Genomic DNA, 23276 nt, shown 5'->3' with positions numbered 1-23276 from the left:
TATTTTTGGATTTTTTATGTTGCAGAGTGCTGTGACAAATCTTACTTAGACCTTATCAACATCAAAATTATCCAGCACTTAATTACTAATAGTATCTCCTGCCGCATTGTATGGCAATTAACAGAAATGTGGGAGTAAGCAAGGAAGTTTGCAGGCCAGTGCCAATTTTAAATCACACACCTCACTAAGCTTTATTACTAAGCCATACCTAGCAAGTTTATTCTGCAAAAAGGCTGAGCTGGCCCTGTACAATGCATAGTTCAATCAGGAAGGTGCAACTAATCTCTTTTTGCAGGTGAAGCTCACTGGAGGTGGCCCTTAATAATGTATATTGATATTAGGAAGTTGAAATGTGCAGCTCGAGAAAAACTCAAGCCTTGATAAATAGATGCCACTATTTTACAGAATGGATGAACAAATTGTAAGGGCTAATATAAATAATATTCCTCTTGACAATGATTACCAACTTTATTTGCAGGGTCCCTTTAGCATATAATATTTTGTTAGAAGTTCTCAAAATGATGAGAAAAATGGGTCTGGTCCCTCTTGTTGAGCAGCTGGCAAGCTTTATCCACATTTTTTGTCATTCCCGGTGGACCACAGCTGAAAATTCCAATTTTGTGAACCTTAAAAGGCAAAAATGTTCAGTCTTTATTTTTCTATCACATTTTTATGCTTTAAAGAAACTACAATAATGACTGTGGGCTAAAGGATATCATTAGTATTTACCATGACAATGATACAGCATATGGTGAAATGGTAACAAACCTATAAAAGAAACACATCTGCTGTTTTGCATATAATATATTTTATTATTACCGGCCAGCAGTGGAGGTTGTCTGTGCACATCGTGCAGACATTCACCGGCTGCCAGAGAAGAGGATACAAGTCCCCTGCAATGCTGCGGGGAATCCTCCTCTCTGGCAGCTGGTGAACATCTGCGCGATGCATGTAGACAACCTCCGCTGCTGCCTGCACTTACGCCAAGAATTCTATGACAAAGTGCCTGCATAGAAGCCCCGGCAGAAGTGGTGAACTGCGGCAGAGGTTGTCTACACGCATCGCACAGTCGTCCACTGGCTGCCCCTGCTAGACACCAGGGAGTCTGGGGGTGCATTGGTAGGTCTGGGGCGGCAGAGTAGCATATCTATGAAGCAGAGTGGCATATCAGAGGGCTTAAAGCACATCTCGCGGGCAGAGTGGCAAATCTAGGGGGAGCAGAGTGGCATATCTAGGGGACAGAGTTGCATATCTATGGGGCGGAGTGGCAGATCTGGCGAGCAAAGTGGCAGATCTGGGGAGCATAAAGCATATCAGGGGGCATAAAGCATATCTGGAGGGCAGAGTGGCATATCAGGGGAGCAGAGGGACATAACCATAAGTGAGGTGCATTATGAATTAAGGGGTGGGACCTTAAATGGCTATTGGTTTTCCAAGTCTCTGTTTGCATGTAACCTATGCTGACTAACTGCATAATAGATACCAAAAATGTTAAAATACATGTATTCCTGTTCATTAGGTAAAATACTGTTTTACTATTCGACTAATGTGTATTTTTTCTTTAAAATAGCACCAAACTTTAAGGGTGTGGCCTATAATCGAGCCAATACGGTATATATGTGTGATAAATAATTTATGTGTATGAAATACACAAATGACATTTTAGATGGTATCTATTGTTTGTGGTGTGTATATTCATTGACGTTTTGTTAAAGCTAGTACGGACTAAAGACTTTGTAGGAGCCTAGAAATCCCTCTGATCCCAATAAATACTTGGTTCTAAATAGAGACAATACATAGATTTGGGGGGGGTATTTTTAAGGAGCATTATATTATTAAGTCTATGGTTTTTTTCACATATGCAGATGAACACAGATGGGTTTGCATTTTGAGTTAAAACTGTAACTACAGTGGAAAAACCTCTGTTCTGTTGGCATATATTTTGGACTTTTCCTCACTATAAATCTCCTATAACATTTCCAGTGTTGTTTTGTTGTCCTGGAACTTCTAATGCTTGTGAATAATTATATTTTTATGCTAAACCACTGGATATTTTTTCTGTGCAGAACATGATGAAGAAAGCATCCATTAAGGATATAACACATTCATAAATATTCTTTTGGCAGTAGTTTCTAATAATATGTCAGACATAAACAAGCACATTGTGTAAATGGGACTGGTGGTAATGAATCCTACAACCTTATTTGATTGATTTGCCATTAATAATCAAAAATAAACACTCACCTCTGGATGAACTTCTTGCAGAGAAATGAAAAATTGTTCAAATTGCGGCCTTCCAAAGTGGGTGATGGATCGTAAACCAGTGAATAAACTGCGATTTAAGACTTTCTGGAAATGTCGTTCACATATATACTGGAAAGGGAAAGACAAGAATTTCTGATCAAGTTCAACTCCAAATTTTAAAAAGGAGGTTTATTTTTCAAATAAATTTCTTATTGGTGTTGTGGTAGACATACATTTGTCATCATTGATATTTATAAATAATATATTTGCAGAAGGAATATCAACAAAATCAAGAATTTGTCATCATTATTTTGAACCATATTCACACATACCTGTCATATTATTGCTAAAAATAAAAGTTGGCATATCTATAAACATTATTCATACAACTGACTAACTGGTGATGAAATTATATTACTATAGTCTATAGATAATACTGTAATTAAAGTGCCTTTTTTTCCTAGGTGTTCTCAGTCCTGAGATAACATGTTGATTTTTCTTTTGAACTGAATCATGTGTCTCATGTGGTGGATTTTTTACCAGCATGGTGGTACGAAGGTCAAACTTTTCAGCAAGTTGTGTGATGTAAATATGAACAGACACCAGATCATGTTTATCATTCTCCTCCACCTCTCGGATGATGTCTGCCAGCCACTCAAACTGCCTCTGTGTACGAGTTACCCATATAAAATACACCTATAGAAACAGGAAGGATTTCAGTTTTTAAAAAGCTCTTAACGGTTAATAGTGCATCTGTCAAAACACAGTTTATGCATAAGAACCCTTCAAGGAAAGTAAACTCAAGATATCAGCTTTTTAAATGAAAAAAACCCACTACTGTGTGTTGTTAAGTAAGAGACATAAACCTAGTGTAACAACTGAATAATGTCAACATTTCTCAAACTCTCAGTGACACAGCAGATGTACAAGACACATAAAATTAAGGGCCAATTATCTCTGTGACATTTGATTAATATCATCATCTGTTATATAACCCGTATTCCTCCCTACATTGTACATCAAAATTACTGTACCATCACAAATTAATTTATTAATTTCAAGAATATATTAGTTATTGTTTTATATAACACCATCATATTCCACAGTAGTGCATAACATAAGAATTTGATGTATATAAAGAAGGATGGCTCTGCTTACAATCTAGAAGGAGTTGGGGTAAAATACACAAGAGGTAAAAATGCTCTTTTTAGGGATGGAACAGCCACACTAGTTAAAATAAAAAAATAAGAGAGGGATTAGGAAAGGTGAGCTAAAGGTAAGTGGCAGGAAGTTAACATGTAAGTGCATAAGAGTGAGTGAGGAAATGTAAGTAGGGGAACCACTATGTATAGCTATGCAAGTAAGAGTCATGATTTTGAAATTAATTCTAAAGAGAAGAGGTGTTAGTATAGCAATAGGTGATGAAGGTAGGTCTGGTGGCAGCAGAATGCATGCTAGATTGTAAAGGGTCAAGACAGGTATGAGAGGGACCAAATAAGACAGAGTTACAACACTCAAGATGGGAGATGATTAGGGCATTAACATGAGCCTTAGCTGCATCCTGTGTTAGGAAGGGGTAAATGCAAGAGTCAAGGGTGAAACTAAGGCAGTGAGCTTGTGGGATGGAGTGCTGATTGCACCATTGACATTGAGGGTGTTTGTTGAATGGAATGTTAGAGTTGGAGGTAGGGAGGAAAAAGGTTTGGTTTTGGAGATATTGAGTTTTAGAAATTGTGCAGACACTAAGTTAGAAACAGAGACAATGCAGTTAGTGGCATGAGCCAAGAGGGTAGGAGAGAGATAAGGGAGTGACAGGTAGATCTGTGTCATCAGCACACAGGTTGTAATGAAATATAAAGGTTGAGATTAGTTTGCTAAGCAAAGTAATGTAAAGTAGGCTTGTGCATTTGCATTCATACGATTAAAGGATCAGAGAGAGGATGTCACCCTCAGTTCAGGGCAGTATGGCAGCATGTCTAGCGATGTCCTCTCCCTCATCTTGGAGAATGGGAAGAGGATGTCACCAGACATGCCACCATATCGCCCTCAGTTCAGTTCGAGTGCTGCCGAATTTCCCGACGGGTTATGTCGTGGAGATGTGGATGAAGATAGAAGAGATAGAAGTTGAAGAAGGAGAAGATTCGGAAGTGGTCGGCAGAGAAGGTGTAACGATTGGATGAGGAGGACCCCGGATGGCGGAGTGAGCCAGGCAAACAGGAACCAGGAGTAGCCAGGAGAGCTGGAACCGAGAATCAGGTCTGGTAACCGGTAAAGCAGGAAGCCGAATCAAATCCAGAAGAGTAGTCAAACAAGCCGAGTCAATACCAACAATCAGAGAACAGGAACCAAATCAGAAAACAGGAGCAAAGTCAGAAAGCCGGGTCAAATGAAGAAATAGTCACAGCAGGTCGCACAGGAAAACCACAGAATACACCAACCAAGGGTGACCCAGAATAGGAAGTCCAGGTTTAAATAGGGACAGGTGGAGGTGTGTCCTGCATTAAGGAGGTCACCCGAGGTTATAAGATCACGTTACAGATGTAACGTGTAAAATGTTTGGACCACACGGTGCTACCTGTTTGCCGCGTGGTCGGCCACGCGGTGAAGACGCCGACCGGGTAGCGGTGGTACTCACTGCCCGGGAAGCCGGCCGAGGAGGAAGCGTCACGGGACCGGCCACGGCGCGGGACCGGAGAGGCAGGTAAGTCCTTACAGAAGGTAGGGAAACACAGGAACATAGAAAGTGACGGCAGATAAGAACCATTCAGACCATCCAGTCTGCCCAAACATTTACAGAGCGTGAGAGAGAGAGTGAATGAGAATGAGAGTGAAAGTGTAATAGTGAATGTTAGCACTGGGCAAAGAATTTAGTTCCTGAATTAAAAGCGCCTCCGAATTTTTGGCTGAACCAAATAGGCAGGAAACGAAATTCGTTGGCCGAAAACTAATGGGCCAATAATTTGTTTTTGGCACATTTACACATGTCAAGTGAGAAAGGGTCCTAGAAGTGAGCCTTGGGATACACCAGAGGAAGGGCTGAGAAAGTGTTGCTGGAAAGTGAGACGCTCATGAAGATCATGAAGCATTTAAAGGAGGTCCACAGTGTCAAAAGGAGAAGAGGGAGAGCCAGTAAGATTAGCATAGTCAGGGCCGGCCTTAGGGGTGTGCGACCTGTGCGGCCGCCATGGTAGCAGGGGCGCCTGCCCGGTACTTAACTTAAAACATTGTTTGTTTTTTTTAAACTTTATTTAACATCATTCATGTTAAATAAAGTTTTAAAAAAACCGATGCTTTAATCTAAGTCCCGGGCAGGGGCGCCGTGCGGTTGCTCGTGAATTTCTCAGCAACCGCTCGGCGCCCCTCACTCTCCGTGACTCCGTCGCGGTGCCGGCGTTTCATGTTGAGCGCCGGACTATTCCGGCGCTCAACATGAAATGCAGGCACCGCGGCAGAGCGAGAAGTCGGATGCCTCCCGCTCCCACCGCAGGACTCCGGGAACAAGGTAAGTGGGGGGGGGGTTTGAAGGGGCAGAGGGGGGGTGTAGTTTGAAGGGGCAGAGGGGGGGGTGTAGTTTCAAGGGGCAGAGGGGGGGTGTAGTTTGAAGGGGCAGAGGGGGGGTGCAGTTTGAAGGGGCAGAGGGGGGAGTGTAGTTTGAAGGGGCGCAGGGGGGGTAGTTTGAAGGGGCAGGGGGGGTAGTTTGAAGGGGCAAAGGGGGGTGTAGTTTGAAGGGGCAGAGGGGGGGTGTATTTTGAAGGGGCAGAGGGGGGGTGTATTTTGAAGGGGCAGAAGGGGGGTGTAGTTTGAAGGGGCAAGGGGGGTAGTTTGAAGGGGCAGAGGGGGGTAGTTTGAAGGGGCAGAGGAGAGGGGTAGTTTGAGGGGGGGTAGTTTGAAGGGGCAGGGGGGGTAGTTTGAAGGGGCAGAGAGGGCGGGTAGTGAGGGGGGCGCCAGAGGAGTAGTCCGCACAGGGCGCCACAACGCCTAAGGCCGGCTCTGAGCATAGTAGTGGCCCTTGGATTTAGCAATGAGTAAATCATTAGCAACTTTAGTAAGAGCGGTCTCAGTAGAACATTTAGAGCAGAATCCAGATTAAAGATGGTTCAAATAAAGAGTTGGAGTCAAGTTGTTTAACCCCTTCACGACAAAGCCCGTACATGTACGGGGTCACGATGCACAGCATTGGTGACAAAGCCCGTATGGGCTGCTGTTTAATATCTGCATCGCCGCGATCGGTGGCTTTGAAGAATCCAGGGAAGCCTCACAAGTGAGGCTGGCCGTGGGTCATGGGAGGGAAGCCCCCCCAAAAAAGTTGACCGGCATGTCAGTAACACAACCCCCTGCCCCGATCGTCTTGTGATTGTTCCAAAGAGCATCCACAAGCGCCCTCAGTGGATGGCGGCACCAACTGTGAAATCAACGACTTCATAGAGGGTCTATCCAGAGCCTCCTGAGAACTCTCGAGGTACTGCATTCAACCATGCAGGTCAATGGAGCACAGCTCACTAATCACAATGTGATTAGTAAAATAAAATAAAATACGTTTTTTAGGAGCAAGTCCTACAATTAGCGCTATATCTCCGCAAAACTTGTCACATGAAAAGAGTTAAAAACCCATGTCCATGGGCTGCCTAGTTTAAAAAAATTTATGATTTGAAGGAGTAAATCAAATTCCCCGGCTTCAAAGATGTCCCAAATATGGGCACATACTAACCAGATGTCCAAATGCCAAAAAAATGCACACCTCACACAGGTGGCCTTTTACCTCCCAAAATAACCCAACAAACCCATGCATGGGGGGTATCGCTGTACTTATGAACATATATTGGGGTGTTGTTTGACAGTGACGTATACCAGGAGCGGTACATTCACACCTGAAGTAAAATGTGCTACCATAAAGTTTGACAAAGGCTGATGGTAGAATTAGTGCATGGAAAGGGTTAAATACCAGCATTTGAAATACCCTGGGTTGTCTAGTTTTCAAAAAAATAAAAATATATATATATATAATGTAAATTGCATTGGCTGACTTCAAAGATGTCCTAAATACCACATGAGGCAGAATAGCCAGATTTCGAGAAAAAATGGTTTTGAAATAGCAAAACGCTACTTGTAATTACTGCCCAATAACTTGCAGAAAAAAGCAAAAAAACATTGGGTATTTCTAGACAAATAGTAGAATCTATTTAGCAGGGTTTTTTTATTAGTTTTTGCAGATGAGTAAATGATTTTTCAAATAAAAGTGAGAAAAAAGTCCTTTTATAGCAAAAAATTACCATATTTTATAATTTTCTTATAGTAAATTAGATGATATGATAAAAATAACGGTATCTAAAGAAAGCCCTGCTTGTCCTGAAAGAAACAATATATAATGTGTGCACAAAATGAGAAAGAAGTAAATTACAGCTAAACCGCAAAAACGAAAAATGTTAAAAGAGCCTTTCTCCCAAAATGTACTACGAAAAAAAAACAGTCTTGTAATTAAGGGGTTAAGAAACTTGGAGACAAGGGAGATAGTTTGGTAGTTAGACTGATCGGTAGGGTCCAGGGGGGACTTTTTTAAAATTGGAATTACAGTAGCATGCTTGAAAGAGAACGGGACAGATCTAGTAGAGATGCATTGGTGATATCAGTCAGTCTAGGGACAAGAGTAGATTATAAAGACTAGGTAACATTAGAGGGGGATATGATCGAGGGAACGTGGTTGAGCAAGAGGGAAAACCTTGGGCAAGAGGGAAAAACAAATCTCATCTTCAGTAACAAGAGAGAATTGGTTTAATGTAGAAGAAGGAAAATTCAGTGTGTGGGAGGGGGCAAGGGCAGGGGGGGACCGTGCAGATATTTCACATATGATTGTTTAAATTATTGAAGTAGGTGGCAAAGTCAGGGGGAGTGGGGTTAGTGGAAAGGGTAGTTGTGATAGGGCAAAGAAGACAATTTAAAGCACTGATTTTCTAACATAAGAAAATCTGAATTGTGTAATCATTGTACTAGGTAAAGACTTCTTGTTTAACAAAAACAGGAGAAGGCCCTGTGTTGTCTCAGCTTACTCAGATGAACACACAAAAAACATTTGGTTGAGGTAAATGGTGGCAGCATGTATTCATACAGGCCCTTTTGATAAATAATGGCAGAGGAGGACAGAGGAGGACTGTCATGCAAGTAACACAGATCAGATTGAAAATCCATAATGAAAAAAATAAATTATATGGGTCAAAACCAGGCCAAAAAATATCTTCAGAACTGCTATTGCAGTTGGCTCCTGGAGTTCTCCTCCAAGGAAGCCATGATACATGCCTAGACAGCAAAAAATGTAAACATAAATACATACTTATACACTACATGTTTACTTACTAAAAACACCTAAAATATTCTAGACTATACAATTATACACAAGCAACCTTATTTGTTGGTACCATTAACATAGCAACATACTGCGTATAACAGTTTGTAATAAACACTTAAAACCATATAACATTATTTTTTGAAGGGCGAGATATATGAAGTTTTCAACCGACAACAAAAATCACAATCACAGTTGTGATATTATTACCTTTTTGCACATCATTTTAGACTTGATAGATGACTTGAACACCAAATCTTTAAGAATTGATGCAAAAGGAGTGACTCCAATTCCTCCTCCAACAAGAACTGAAACTTCATATTTGTTCCATTCCTGGTGGCCTTCTCCAAATGGTCCATCAAGGTATATCTAAAAGAAAATGTAGCCTGTCTTGGGTTATATATAAGAGACCATGTAATGCACAAATTCATTCACTTAAACATGCCTGTCACTTTTCCATGTCCCTTTTTATATACTAAATAAACCTATGCATTAATACTTAAAGATTAAAATAAGCAACATACAGTATATGTATGTTATAAATGTCCACCTAAGGTATACATGATTACAAGACATATCCTTCTTGCTATCTACATGATTATTCACCCCCATTATGTTTTCCCTAACTAGTGTCACGTGGCTATTTATTGTAAAATGGTTCAGGCAGCCTATCTATCAGGGGAGCGGAAGGTAAAAGCGTACATAAGGATAACCTTTAAACCTCTCTCCAAATATTTATGCTAATTGATATAAACAAAAAGAACATGCCATAGTTAGTTTTTACTGACACTTTTTTTAATGCTAAAAGCTGTGGCATTTACTTACACGTGAACGCATGTATCAGTTGGTAGTATTTAAGTAGTGTCTTTTAGACTTAGTCTCAATTTTAAGTGTCTCCTTTGCTGAAACTTGTTCCCCTCCCCTACCGCAATTCTGGAAATGCATTATGGATGGCATTGCACTACCTGAAGCTTAACATCTGAGCCATCCCGTCTGTCCACAATTCCAAACATCTCTATTACTGTTGACAACATAACCATCTAACCAACTGATCAAGTTCGCTGCCTTGGTGTCACATCTAATAAATTCCTCACACAAGAAACAACCAAAATATTAATCCACTCCCTTGTGATATCCAGTTTGGATTATTGCAACTCTTTACTAACTGGTCTCTCTCCCTCCCTTTTTACTGATTAAATTAATCCTCATTCCTGCAGCTAGACTAACCTTTCTATGTCACCATTCCTCATCTGCGCCATTCACTCCATTGGCTCCCCATACCCTCCAGAATCAAATTCAAACTTCTGACCCTGACCTATATCTCTACCCTCTTATTAAAAAATACCCCTTACCACCTTCTTTGTTCCTCTCATGAACTGCGTCTCTCTCTCTTCTACCTTCATTACCTTTTCCCATTCCCATATTCAGGATTTCACAGGTGCTGTACCCCTTCTATGGAATTCCCCAAAAAGTAAAAAAAAAATATAATGCTTTATTCAATCTTTTCCATTTTATAGCTATAGTCTGTATTGTACTGCCGGACCGGTTTCAGCGTCTAAAACACCATTATCAAGGTAATTCACCTTTTCATAGATTGATTAAAGCTTGCTAATGGAGATTTATGGATGAGTGGTTCTCCTTCTAAGATTTTACAATTACTGAGATTCTGTGTTTCGATTTCAACTATTGATGGAGGTGGATAAATGTATACTTTCTGTCAAAGACCACATACTTCTACACTCCTGATCTACATTACTTTGTGGCGAACTTCATTCAAGTAACGTTAACCAGTTATGTACCATTTTTTCACATATTACAATGAGAGATTTTCTCAGTGTACTTGGATAAATTGCAACATAAAATACATTATATAAATACTTGCAAACAATACATACATTCACTTATTAGTGGCTGTCATTTTAAAAAAAATTGGAATTGCTGGAGAGGTTGGTTTCTGAGTGTGAAAGGAACTTAAGTTTATAGATCTTGGATATTTATTGTGATTAATATATTAATTGAATTACCGTAAATTACCACTAGAGGGAGGAAGCAGTCTATAATAAACATTTAAGTTAATACTAGCTCACAACATACACAGAGGCAATGGTATTTCTGTGTAAAAGATAAACACATATAAATGATGTATACAGGTGAATGGTTGAAGTAATCATGGTTCTTTAACACATAACTAATGTTTTATAAAAAAATGTTTTACCATTGGATAGCCATTGAGTTCAGTGACACTCTGTGGAGAGTAGAGCTCACGTAAGCGAGTAGTCCATGGTCCTGCAGCTCTAATGTGTAAACTTAGGGTTTCCTCGTGAGGAGCGGAGGTTAACGTGAATGGATGGTATTCATTGGTTCCTAGAGCCAAGCAGGCAATTCTCACCCACTGTCCTGATTTGTACTCAAAATCCAAAGGGCGTTGAAACCGGAGGCACGTGACATCTACACCACAAAGAAACACGCACATATTTAAGGTTATTATATATATTATATTTAAGGTTTAATTTTGTTGTACCAGCCCAGGGTGCAACTCAGCTGTAGTATTTACAGTGAAAAAAAAAGACAAGACAGTTTCAATTCCTCAAGCTGTCAACTTGTTTAATTTTGGTTGTAACTCAACTTCAGTTCTGTAATTGATGGGGTTATTATAAACTCAAAACCTGTGGGGCACATCATTCAGCTGCTGACATGACACAAGTTATGCTGACAGAAAAAAGACAGTATCAACTATTATTAGAATTCTTGGGGGAGCTTGACACTTTCAGTTCTGGGACACTTGTTCTATATTACATATTTTGTAAAATTAATACATTTTTGATCTTTCATAAGCTAAATGCCAGTCAAACTTTGCAAATGATTCAAAGTGTTTATAACACAATCTGTATTTCACATGTGTACTAAAAAACACAAGAGCAAATAAGAAAGCATTTGTCAGAAATCGTTCTTTGCGCTGATAAGAAATCAAGATTTTTAAGCTGAAACATACTGAAGGTATCATTACTGCAGGTGTGTTTATGTTCTGAGATCTAATTAAAACATAAAAGATTTTATGCATACAGAGACGTGTAATTACAAAGAAACATGATAGCTCAAAGGGGAATTATATCAAGTAATCTAATTTAAGGTTGAAAAAGAACCTGCAAAGTTGTGCGATAAGGAGGTTATTATGTTATTTTACTTTATTATCTTACTTTACTCATTTGGCTAAATATTTCATACAAACACACCTAATTGTACATAATAGAGGAGTTTATGAATTCTTACTAGGCCTCACCTAATGTATTGTGTACAATTCCAAAAGGATATTGGCACATTGGAGAGAGTTCAGAGAAGGGCTACAAAATGGTAAGTAGTTTGCAGGATACAAATTATTAGGAAGGACTAAGGGAGCTCAATATGTAAAGCTTGGAGGACAAAGAGAGATAGAGAGAGGTGATGTAATATAGGCAAAGGAAGAGCAATGTTGAGATAAGTAGCACACAAGGATGTTAGAACAAGGGGGCATAGTCTAAAACTAGAGGGCCAGAGGCTAAGAGGTAATGTTAAGAAATTCTACTGCACTGAAAAAAATAGTAGATTAATGGAACAGTCTCCCAACAGAAGTGGAGGAGGCTTATACAGTCAGGGAATTGAAATGGACGTGGGATAGACATAAAGCTATCTTCGCTATGGAAGCAGACCAAGGACTAATAGATATTTCAAGTCCCTATATCAGGAAAATTGTGCAGATTAGATGGGCCGAATGGTTCTTATACGCCATCAAATTCTGTTTCTATGTTACTGATGGTAGTGTTACATATATAAAAAACACCATAAAAACTTTATCCATTCCACACTAAATAGTATCGTGTACATGTTTCATGTATAAAATTATTGATAAAATTATCCATTTTATGGGAAAAAAAAATTTTGTTTTTTTTATTGTTAATAATACATGTTAGTGCCACCAGGTTTAGTTATTCTATACAATTAGGGTTGTAGCTAACAAAATCTAAAGACATGATTCAAGGACAAAGACATATCTTTTCTATTTTTTTTAAAAAAAGTACGTGCATTTGATGCACTCTATGGAAAACAGCATGTTTGGGAATATCCGTTATTGCACAACCATTGATAGCTGTGTGTTAATTAATTGTGGTAGGGGCAAATGGATAGGAATGGAGATGACAGGGACATATCGATATTGGGAGAAAGTCGGTCTGAGGTGTGCCAAAACCGACGTATAAGGTAGGAGAAGGGGGCCCCTGTGAGTGATGGGGAACCAAGGAAGGGGAACAAGACACTACAGAAGTGTTGTGGGAGGGCGTTGGATATAAAGCCAATGCCCCTCCCGCAACTACAGGCCAATTAAATTAGCCTTAAAATTTATAATATGTTTCACATTTGTTATTGCTCTGTCTGCCATTGTCAAATGTTAACACCACCCAATCCCTATTAAATCCAGTCCTTAGAAAAGATAATTCTCGTTTTTACCTGATGGCAGAAGTTCAGCTTTTATTACACTGATCTCTCGTTTCTTTCTGTTCAGGCTAATAAGACTGTCCCCAACAAACACAATCGCTGGAACTATGAAGTAGGCATAAAATGTTGGCTCTTGTAGAAGTCCAAAACTTCCGTGCAGTATAGTCTGAAATTGAAGAATATATTGCATTTTGGTAACTAACCCTTTAGCTTCTCTAAAACACAATTTAAGCAAATGTCTAAACAAATCAAAATGCATTAATTCACACCAAAATTATTTAAAATACAGTATGTATGTGATGAAAGTTCTAGTACAATATACACAGTATATTACACTTGCATGCCCCTAGCTGTCCCGCTTTGCAGGGGTGGAGGAAGGGTGAGGCGAGAATGGCAATCACCTTGGGTGCAGCTGCGAGGGGGCGCATAGCCGCCCAATCAGAAGCTGCAGCCTGCAGGACTAGTAAGGAGATCACAAACCCTCTCTAGTCGGCTCCACATTAGGGAGCGCGAGGTCTGTCACTTCAGACCTCTGCTTTACTGCTCCCTAATCACTACACGCCAAGAACTGATGCCGAGTGCCGGGATATGGCGTTGTACCCACGCGCTCTGCATCAATAGCCAGCGTGTAGTGATGAGGGAGCACTGAAGTGACAGGCCTCGCGCTCCCACCACAGGATGGACGAAGGAGAAAGGAGGAATGAGGATGGGGTGAGAATGGTGAGATGGTGAGAAAAAGGTGTAAGGGCAGAGTATGTGTATATGTGTGTGTAAAGGCAGGTGTGTGTAAGGGTAGTGTATGTACCGTATTTGCTCGATTATAAGACAAGGTTTTTTCCAGAGCAAATGCTCTGAAAAATACCTCTCGTCTTATAATCAGGGTCGTCTTATAATCAGCAAAATTGAATAAATGCAAAAGCCAGCTCACCTCCCTATATATTCATCTGCACGGATCCGCACGGACTTGATGCGTGGAATGAACACAAAAAAAAACAAAGGGATCGATCCAGCGTTTGAAAAAAAAAAACTTCCAGCTTTATTTTACTTAATGATTGAAAAGCATAGTTCACACCTGTGCATCCAGTACACAGGAAACCCCAAACGCGTCAGATTTGGGGTTTCCTGTGTACTGGATGCACAGGTGTGAACTATGCTTTTTAATCATTAAGTAAAATAAAGCTGGAAGTTTTTTTTTTCAAATGCTGGATCGATCCCTTTGTTTTTTTTGTCGTCTTATAATCACACCTCAAATAGGTCTGACTATGAGAATAAGATCCAGATCCCCCGCAGCACTGCAGGGGACCTGGATCCTCCTGTCTTATGTCCCCGCAACTTACCCGTGCTTCTGACTCCCCGGTGTGTTGTCCGGGCAGCGGGTAGACGTCTACGCGGTTAGCAGCAGGGGTTGTCTGCGTTCATCGCACAGACCTTCCCCGGCTGTCGGGGCGGGGTGGGGAACTCTGATCTCTGACAGCCGGGGATCGCAAATCGCATATATCTCTACACGCTGCCCCGGCTACGCACCAGGGACTCAGAAGCACCGGTAACTTTGGAGGAGGGGGGTGTTAAATGGGGGGCATAAGGCATTTCTGTAGGCAGAGTGCTCTATGAAATGCATTTTACCCCCCTTAATGCCACTCTGCCTCCTGAAATGCCTTATACCCCCTAAATGCCAGGGTGGCATATAGGGGTATAAGGCATTTCTGGAGGCAGAGTGGCACATAGTGGGTCAAAAGGCATATCATGGGGCACAGTGACATAAAGGGGGTATAAGGCATCTCTGGAGCAGAGTGGCAAGCCTGGGGGCAGATGTGCATAACTGGGGGGGCAGGTTGGAAAAAAGGAAATAAAAACAAAATATTTTTCTCAATCATAGCTTTTATTAAAAAAAATTGTTCACATAGTTTACATTAATTAACATTTACTGGTAAAACTTTTTTCCTATAGGGTCGTCTTATATTCAGGCTTTTTCTTTTATTCATAAATTAATATTCAGATTTTGGGGGGGTCTTTTTATAATCAGGGTTGTCTTATAATCGAGCAAATACGGTATATATGTGTGTGTAAGGGTAGTGTATGTGTGTAAAGGCAGTGTATGTGTATATGTGTGTGTAAAGGCAGGTGTGTATAAGGGCAGTGTATGTGTATATCTGTGTGTGTAAAGGCAGGTGTGTATAAGGGCAGTGTATGTGTATATGTGCATGTAAGGGCAGTGTATGTGTATATGTGTGTGTAAAGGCAGGTGTGTATAAGGGCAGTGTATGTGTATATCTGTGTGTGTAAAGGCAGGTGTGTATAAGGGCAGTGTATGTGTATATGTGCATGTAAGGGCAGTGTATGTGTATATGTGTGTGTAAAGGCAGGTGTATGTAAGGGCAGTGTATGTGTATATGTGTGTGTGTAAAGGCAGGCATGTGTAAGGGCAGTGTATGTGTATATGTGTGTGTAAAGGCAGTTTATATGTGTGTTAGGGCAGTGTATGTGTATATATGAGTGTGTAAAGGCAAATGGAGTAAGGAAGCCATGATGAAAATGATGGTTATTTACATTGCCCAAATAATTTAAATAAAATACAACTTACCAAAATGTATAACAATATATATAAATGATGGGTCAGCCAAAATCCCCGAAAACTGATGCGACGGAAATGTCGGGAAGAGAAAACATACATCAAAGCAAGGACAGCCAGAAGTATCACACCAGTGAACCCTGTGAACAACAAGTAGAAGGTAGTGAACAGTGACAAGATCATCAATGTTTTTAACAACTAGATCCTTTTACATTTTTTCCCCTAGGTTCAGAATTCTGCAGATAAAGATGATGTGAATAGTATAAAGTATAAATGTGCAAATGGGGCAAAAACAATTCAGAGAAAAATTTCAGTTTGGCCCATTTGTTTTCGGACAACGAATGTGGTTTCCTGCCCATTTGTTCCGGATGAAAATCAGGGGGCATTCTCAGATGTTCTCTTACAGCGTCTCACCGCTCAGAATATTTTCTTCTTCTCCTTTCTTCTCTCTTATATTCTCTTTTCTTTCTCCTCTCCTCTTTCTTCATCCACATCATAGCGGAGATAACCTCCCGGTGAACTTCTGCCAAAATGGTGGAGCTTGCAGTGATGTTTTCTCAACCCCATTCCAATCAGGGGAGGGGACCTCACTAGAAGCTCCGCCATTTTGCCCTAAGATAAAGCTGTGTGAACTCGTTGGCGGAAGTTCGCTGTCAGGTCATGTCCGCGGAGATGCAGACAAAGAAAGAAAAAAGAAGAGCGAAAAACAAGAAGATGCAAAACATGGAAGCAGAGGCGGAAGAGATCAGCAGAGAAGGTAGGGAGACATTCAGAGAGTGTGAGTGAAAGAGCCTAATAAAAATGTACAGCTTTTTGCTTTGATTTTGTCAGTTTTGTGGGGCCTCTTTTTCAGAGATTTGTACGAAAAATAAAATTGGCAATTTGTACAAACTGAATACACAAGTCTAGTATAAAGGTATAACACAATTTAAATCTTATATTATTGAACAATATGCCAAAAAATATATAAACAAATTCACTATTTGAACTATGAAACTGATGAATGAAAGCAGAAGGGCAGTGTGGACTAGTTTCCAGCTGCTCATATGTCCCTTCCATGACACTGACACTGAACTTAAATGTGAAAGTCAACTATATTGATAACGGTATATCTAGAAACACTTTTATGGACACTGGGCACTCTCTAAGCTGCGCCCTATACATCATGGGCTTACAAATTAATTTTAATTAAATAGCAGCAATTAATGAGAAAGTTAATACTGTGCCATTTTAATTATGCAATATAGCCTAAGAATGACACCAACATTTTAGAATGAACCCTTTAATTGCCAACCACATATGAAATACATGGAAGCCTCACATATACCATCAATTATGAGGTCTCTGATAAAATGAGAAAGCTGTTTCTCTAAACTCAGAAATCTGATCCCTGCTTGTGAGCTTCTATGTTAGGTTGATAGATGTCTATAATACACATAAGATCAGCGGCACAGCGGAGATTGTAGAGATCATCCGATCACATCAACTTCCTTAATGCTGCATCAGTCTGCACACAGCATGGAGCAAGAGAGACACACCACTCTTGCAGGGGTATAGGCCGGCTGTTTGGGGCAATGACAAGCTGTTTGGTGGCAAAAATGGCATAGACAAGCTGTTTGGTAGCAAGGATGGCACAGACAGGCTGTTTGGGAGTACTGACGATCTGTTTGGTGACAAATATGCCACAGTCAGGCTGTTTGGGACAAAGATGACACAGGCAGCCTGTTTCAGGTACTGACCAGCTGTATGATGGCAGCAATGGCACAGCCATAAGGCCCGGAAAAGCTGTTTGGAGGCGCTGTCCAGTTGTTTGGGACAAAATATGGTGCTGGCAAGCTGCTTGGGGACACCAACAAGCTGTTTGGGAACAGAATGGCACAGACAAGCTGTTTGGTGGCACAGACAGGCTGTTTGGGGGCAAAGATAGCATTGTGGGAAATGTTGCTTGGGGAAGTCAGGGGGGCTGGGGCAATTTTTGCCTTGGGCCCTGTAGTTTCTTTTCACATCTCCTTCTATGAATCTTACCTGGTATGGTCTGGAAAAACCACCAATAATACTTCTGTGGCAGATCAGACCTAAAAGTAAGAGTAACTGAAATTAATTCTTGTAGAGTGGTAATATTAATAATTCACACAATTATGTTATACCTAAGTTAAGAGGTTTGCTTTAAAGGTGTTCCAACCTTGGAAACCAAGATTTTTGCTCAGTCAGGAGCAGTTGTCGATTTTATAATTCTAAAGACTATATCTTAAAAAAAACAACAAAACTACTTTTACGGGTTATAAATAATCAGAGGCGTATATAGGGTATGGCAGCTATGGCACGTGCCATGGGCGCCATTTCAAGGGGGGCGCCGGTGAGCGGCTTTTAAATGCCGTTTTTTTTGTTTGTTTGGGTTTTTTTGATGCGGAGGAGAGAGAGGGGCGCCTAGCAACCACTCGGCGCCCCTCATTCTCCTCCACGAGCACTGTACCTCCGTCCCGGTGCCGGCATTTCATGATGAGCGCCGCAATATGACGTCATATTGCGGCGCTCAGCAGTGAAGCAGCGGGCACCAGCGAGCGGCTTTTAAACACTGATGCGGAGGAGAGAGAGGGGCGCCCAGCAACCGCTCGGCGCCTCTCGTTCTCCCCTGCAGCAAAAAAAGCTTTTAAAAGCTGGTCGCTGGTGCCTGCTGCTTCAGCGCTGAGCGCCGAAATATGATGTCATATTAAGGCGCTCAGCAGTGAAGCAGCGGGCACCGCAGCAGTGCAAGAAGGCAGAAGCCTCGTGCTCCCATCGCTGGACCTCAAGGTGAGAACTACAAAGGGGGAGAGGGGTTAGGGAGTGATAAGAGAGGGAGTGAGAGGGGTTAGGGAGTGATAAGGGAGGGAGAGGGGTTAGGGAGTGATAAGGAAGGGAGAGGGGTTAGGGAGTGATAAGGGAGGGAGAGGGGTTAGGGAGTGATAAGGGAGGGAGAGGGGTTAGGGAGTGATAAGGGAAGGAGAAGGGTTAGAGAGTGATAAGGGAAGGAGAGGGGTTAGAGAGTGATAAGGGAGGGAGAGGGGTTAGAGAGTGATATAAGTAAAGAGTGGATTAATGTGTGCATGTATTGTCTGAATGAGGGAGAGCATGAGTTAAAGTGTGGATGAATTGTCTGAATGATGGAAAGCATGAGTTAATGTGTGGATGAATTGTCTGAATGAGGGAGAGCATGAGTTAATGTGTGGATGAATTGTCTGAATGAGGGAGAGCATGGGTTAATGTGTGGATGAGTTGTCTGAATGAAAGTGTGAATTAGTGAGTGACAGTAAAAGTGTTTGTGTGTATCATAGATGTATAATTGTGGAAGGGCAAAGATGGCACTAGCAGGAGGTTTGAGCCTTGGGGACCAAGATGGCACAGGCAGGGTGTATATGGGACAAAGATGGCACAGGCCGGACTGTTTGGGGACAAAGTTGACTTGTGCTGGGCTATTTGGGGACAAAGATGGTAAATCTTATGTGTGTGTAATATGGGTGCTGGTCAGGTTCTATGCGGGCAGTGTGGACGCCAGGGCTGGCTTTGGGGTGTGCAACCTGTGATCTATGCCTGTAGTTTAGGGTGTTTTAAATATACCTTTTAATGCCTTGTTTTTATGTGAATTCCAATTGATCTATACCTGCAAAGCTGGGTTTTTGTGTTCTTCTGTAGATCCATATCTGCTATGCTATGTTTCCATACATTATTTATGTATACCTGCAAATATAGGGTTAATATGTCTAATTCAGTTGATTAATACCTGCAATGCTGTTTCCATGTATTTATTTGATCTATACCTGTGATGCTACGTTTCATATATTATCATTGTATACCTGCAAATATAGGATTTGTATGTTTGATTCTGTTTATTTGATATATACCTTCAGTGCTGAGGTCACAAGTGAATTTCAATTGATCTGGGTTTGTGTGTTGATCTATACCTGCTATCGGTATATATATATATATATATATATATATATATATATATATATATATATATATATATATATATCGGCAGCAGGGACTAATATTTATATATATATATGGGCAGCAGGGGCTAATAAATGGGTTTTAGATATTTGGACAGGGATGCAATTTCAGTGCTTGCCATAGGCGCTATTTTCAGTAGATACGCCTCTGTAAATAATTAATGCAAATATGTAGAAAGCAGATAAATGATAAAGTATTCTGAGTCAATAAAATAGTTACATTGAATAATAGTGTTAAAATACTTACCCATCATCCATAAATACTTTAGGAAATAGACACGCAAGTGTACTCAATGGAGTTATGGAGAACATATATATGTTGACTGCATGCCCCAAACTGTGAAGAACTAAAAAGAAAGAACTCATATGTATAGTATATTCTAAAAAGGATACAGCGTGTTGTGGTCATTATGAAAAAATATAGCAATACCAACCTGTGAGTATAAGTGCTGTTTTGGCTACAAGTCTGTGAAAGTCCACAGCAGCATCAAAAGGGATGTACTGATTTAAGAAGGTTTCCCTTAGAAAAGTGATGAGATTGCGACACATTGTGAGCAGGATGTATGAATACATAAATGAGATGCTTGCGGCTGAGCCTCTTGAGATAGCAATACCTGGCAATGATACTTCAGCAATACCTGTGTGCTGTGACTCAAAGATGTAATCTGCAAGCAATTTAGAAGAGGGTTAGTAGCAATTAAAGTACATTTATTAACAAATGCTAGTACTGTTACAAGGTAAAGTCAAATAGTTGACTTCTTACCAAAGTGGAAGCTCACTAACAGTAAAGATAGGAAACATTTCTATACATTTTGCTAATTTTGCATGAGCATTGTTCAGCCATCTGACACTCAACAAATTAAACTGCTTAATATGGAAAATTAATATATAGCTGTATTGACCCAAGAGAAAATGGAATTCCATCTGAACTCCTGAAAGATGTTGACCTAATAACAGATAGCACCTTCAACTAGACTCTTGTAGAAACAGCCAACTTTAACAATATTATTTTGCAGCTGGAAATAAAAATTCCATGTGATATCAAGGTAAGTGACTTAATGATACTCACGGTAAGCTCTTTCTATGAACAAGCCAATAGAGATTCCATAAAAAATAATTGCACAGACAATATGGCGTCTGTAATTTTCAACAAAACGCTTTAACTCTTGTATTTTCTGATGCATTTTGCTTTTCTGGTATTTGTCCTTTTTAGCTTCTGTATATAAACGTGGTTCCACCAATCTATTCCTTAAAGAAAAAAAAAATATGAAAAAAAAACATTTACAAGGGTCATCTTGTATTTTTTGTGAAATAAGGCTTCTTGTAACAAAATTAGTTAAGAAATCTTTTTTTTTATCTGATACATGCATTGTTTACTATGTTGGCCCAGTAAAGCGGCATCACCTTTAACTAAAGTCTCCAACTGTGGTTAAAAAGAGATTTATAAAATTAGAGATTATAAATGCCAAGTAATATAGTCACTTATTTTTTTATTTGCTTTATTTTTAAGAAGGAAAGAACTCCCTGTTTACAAATGAAAAATCAAGACAGTGACTAAATCTTCACAAACTGAATATTGACCAAGAGTGCTATTACTTTGTGTTTTGTAGCCCAGAGAGGATTATTGAAAGTAATATTTATATACCGTCCTGGTTCCATGCTGTCTATAAAAGATACTCTTCTACACATCTGGTTGAAGACTTCTGGAGCTTCCATACCTACAAAATATATGCTTTCTGTCATGATCAAAGTATTAAAGTAGTTTTAAGCAAATGCTGTTATTTACTGTTTGTATTTCACTCAAATAAGAGGAAAGAAAGAGACACACACAGAAATAATACCAATGTTTAACAGTCAGCAAAATTATTGGGGGAAAAGTTACTATTGTACCCTATGTGAGTAGCAAAAATAATTCTCTTGTCTGCTATTTTGTCTTATGAGCACTGCAGAGGCGTATCTAGGGTATGGCACCTATGGCTCGTGCCATAGGCGCCATTTGAAAGGGGGCGCCAGTGAGCGGCTTTAAAACACCGTCTTTTTTTTATGCGGAGGAGAGGGGCGCCTAGCAACCGCTCGGGGCCCCTCATTCTCCTCCACGAGGCCCCTACCTCCGTCCCGGTGCCGGCATTTCATGCTGAGCGCCGTAATATGATGTCATATTTTGGCGCTCAGCAGTAAAGCAGCGGCACCAGCAAGCGGCTTTTAAACGCTGTCTTTTTGTTTTTTTTGATGCGGAGGAGAGAGAGGGGCGCCTAGCAACTGCCGGGCGCCCCTCGTTCTCCCCCGCATCAAAAAAAAAAGACAGCGTTTAAAAGCCGCTCGCTGGTGCCCGCTGTTTCACTGCTGAGCGCCGGAATATGACGACATATTATGGTCTCAGCAGTGAAGCAGCGGGCACCACAGCAGTGCAGGAAGACAGAAGACTCCTGCTCCTGTCGCTGGACCTCAAGGTGAGAGAACTACAAAGGGGGAGAGGGTAGAAAGTGATAAGGGAGGGGGAGAGGGTAGAAAGTGATAAGGGAGGGAGAGGGGGTAGATATTGAGGAAGAGGATAGTAGGGAAAGGGGTTAGAACGTGACAAGGGAGGGAGAGGGGGTAGATATAAGTAAAGAGTGTGAATTAGTGTGTGGATGAATTGTCTGAATGAGGGAAAGCATGAGTTAATATGTGGATGAGTTGTCTGAATGAGGGAGAGCATGAGTTAATATGTGGATGAATTGTCTGAATGAGGGAGAGCATGAGTTGTCTGAATGAGGGAGAGCATGAGTTAATGTGTGGATAAATTGTCTGAATGAGGGAAAGCATGAGTTAATGTGTTGATGAATTGTCTGAATGAGGGGGAGCATGAGTTAATGTGTGGATGAGTTGTCTGAATGAAAGTGTGAATTAGGGAGTGACTGTAAAAGTGTTTGTGTGTATCATAGATGTATAATTATGGAAGGGTGTAAAAAGGAAGGCATGATTGACAACCAACTGTATGCCAATGAAGTGAAATGGTGTTATGATGCAGAGATCCAATGGGCAAAGCCTCTCTATACAAGACCTAAAATGGTCTCAAACATTAATGGAGATTCTTCTCTGCAGAGCACATGGCAAATCGGTTAGGACATTTGGTCACCTTCCACTCCCTCCCCCAGTGCAATGTCCTTTCCCTTTTCTATCACCTTGGTCTCTAAGGGTCACTGGAGAAGATAGGTTACCAGGGGAGTGTCCAGCAGAAGGAGGACTTATTGTGTTTATAAAGTCCTGCCAACTCTCTCTCTCTCTCTCTCTCTCTGAGTCTGCGTGGAGATGATCACAAGGGAGTGGTAATTGTATCACGTGTTTACAGGCTTATCCTGCTGTTTCTTTGTTATTTCCATTCAATCAATGAATAGATAGTTTGGTAACAGCATATACTAATTTATAGTAATTTGTATATGTATTGTTAATTTGTTTAGCCTCTCTTAATAAATGTTGTTAATTGCAGGAAACAAGGAGTGTGGACTCTGACTTTACACTCAATAGTTAGTGGTTATTGATAGCATAACAGTGTATATATATATATATATTCATACATTAAATGTTATTCAGTAATCACAGTAAGATACAGACACGTTTTTATATTTATAACATTTGGCGAGCCAGGTAATTATTTTTTACCACTTTTTGCTCACTTGCAAGGGGGGAC

The 23276-nt window shown here is 40.5% G+C and overlaps 1 protein-coding gene across 1 annotated transcript in view; it reads right to left on the bottom strand.

The window, feature by feature from the left end:
• Window positions 1-503: 503 nt before the first annotated feature.
• Window positions 504-23276, bottom strand: part of LOC149297744 (dual oxidase 1-like) — a 75303-nt gene continuing 52530 nt past the window's right edge. Inside the window, exons 22-33 of the mRNA XM_089488201.1 lie at window positions 21230-21324; window positions 20676-20958; window positions 20041-20271; window positions 19854-19953; window positions 17643-17692; window positions 15630-15757; window positions 13061-13214; window positions 10797-11029; window positions 8792-8950; window positions 2785-2940; window positions 2245-2373; window positions 504-626 (exon numbers count right to left, since the gene is read on the bottom strand). Of these exons, the coding sequence (XP_089344327.1) occupies window positions 504-626; window positions 2245-2373; window positions 2785-2940; window positions 8792-8950; window positions 10797-11029; window positions 13061-13214; window positions 15630-15757; window positions 17643-17692; window positions 19854-19953; window positions 20041-20271; window positions 20676-20958; window positions 21230-21324 (1841 nt within the window). The remainder of the gene's footprint in view (window positions 627-2244; window positions 2374-2784; window positions 2941-8791; window positions 8951-10796; window positions 11030-13060; window positions 13215-15629; window positions 15758-17642; window positions 17693-19853; window positions 19954-20040; window positions 20272-20675; window positions 20959-21229; window positions 21325-23276) is intronic.

This window comes from Sceloporus occidentalis, unplaced genomic scaffold, assembly GCF_023333645.1.
Source record: "Sceloporus occidentalis isolate IW3139 unplaced genomic scaffold, rSceOcc1.0.p SCAF_37, whole genome shotgun sequence".
Classification (NCBI taxonomy): Eukaryota; Metazoa; Chordata; class Lepidosauria; order Squamata; family Phrynosomatidae; genus Sceloporus; species Sceloporus occidentalis.
This window is presented reverse-complemented; position numbering and strand designations above follow the sequence as displayed.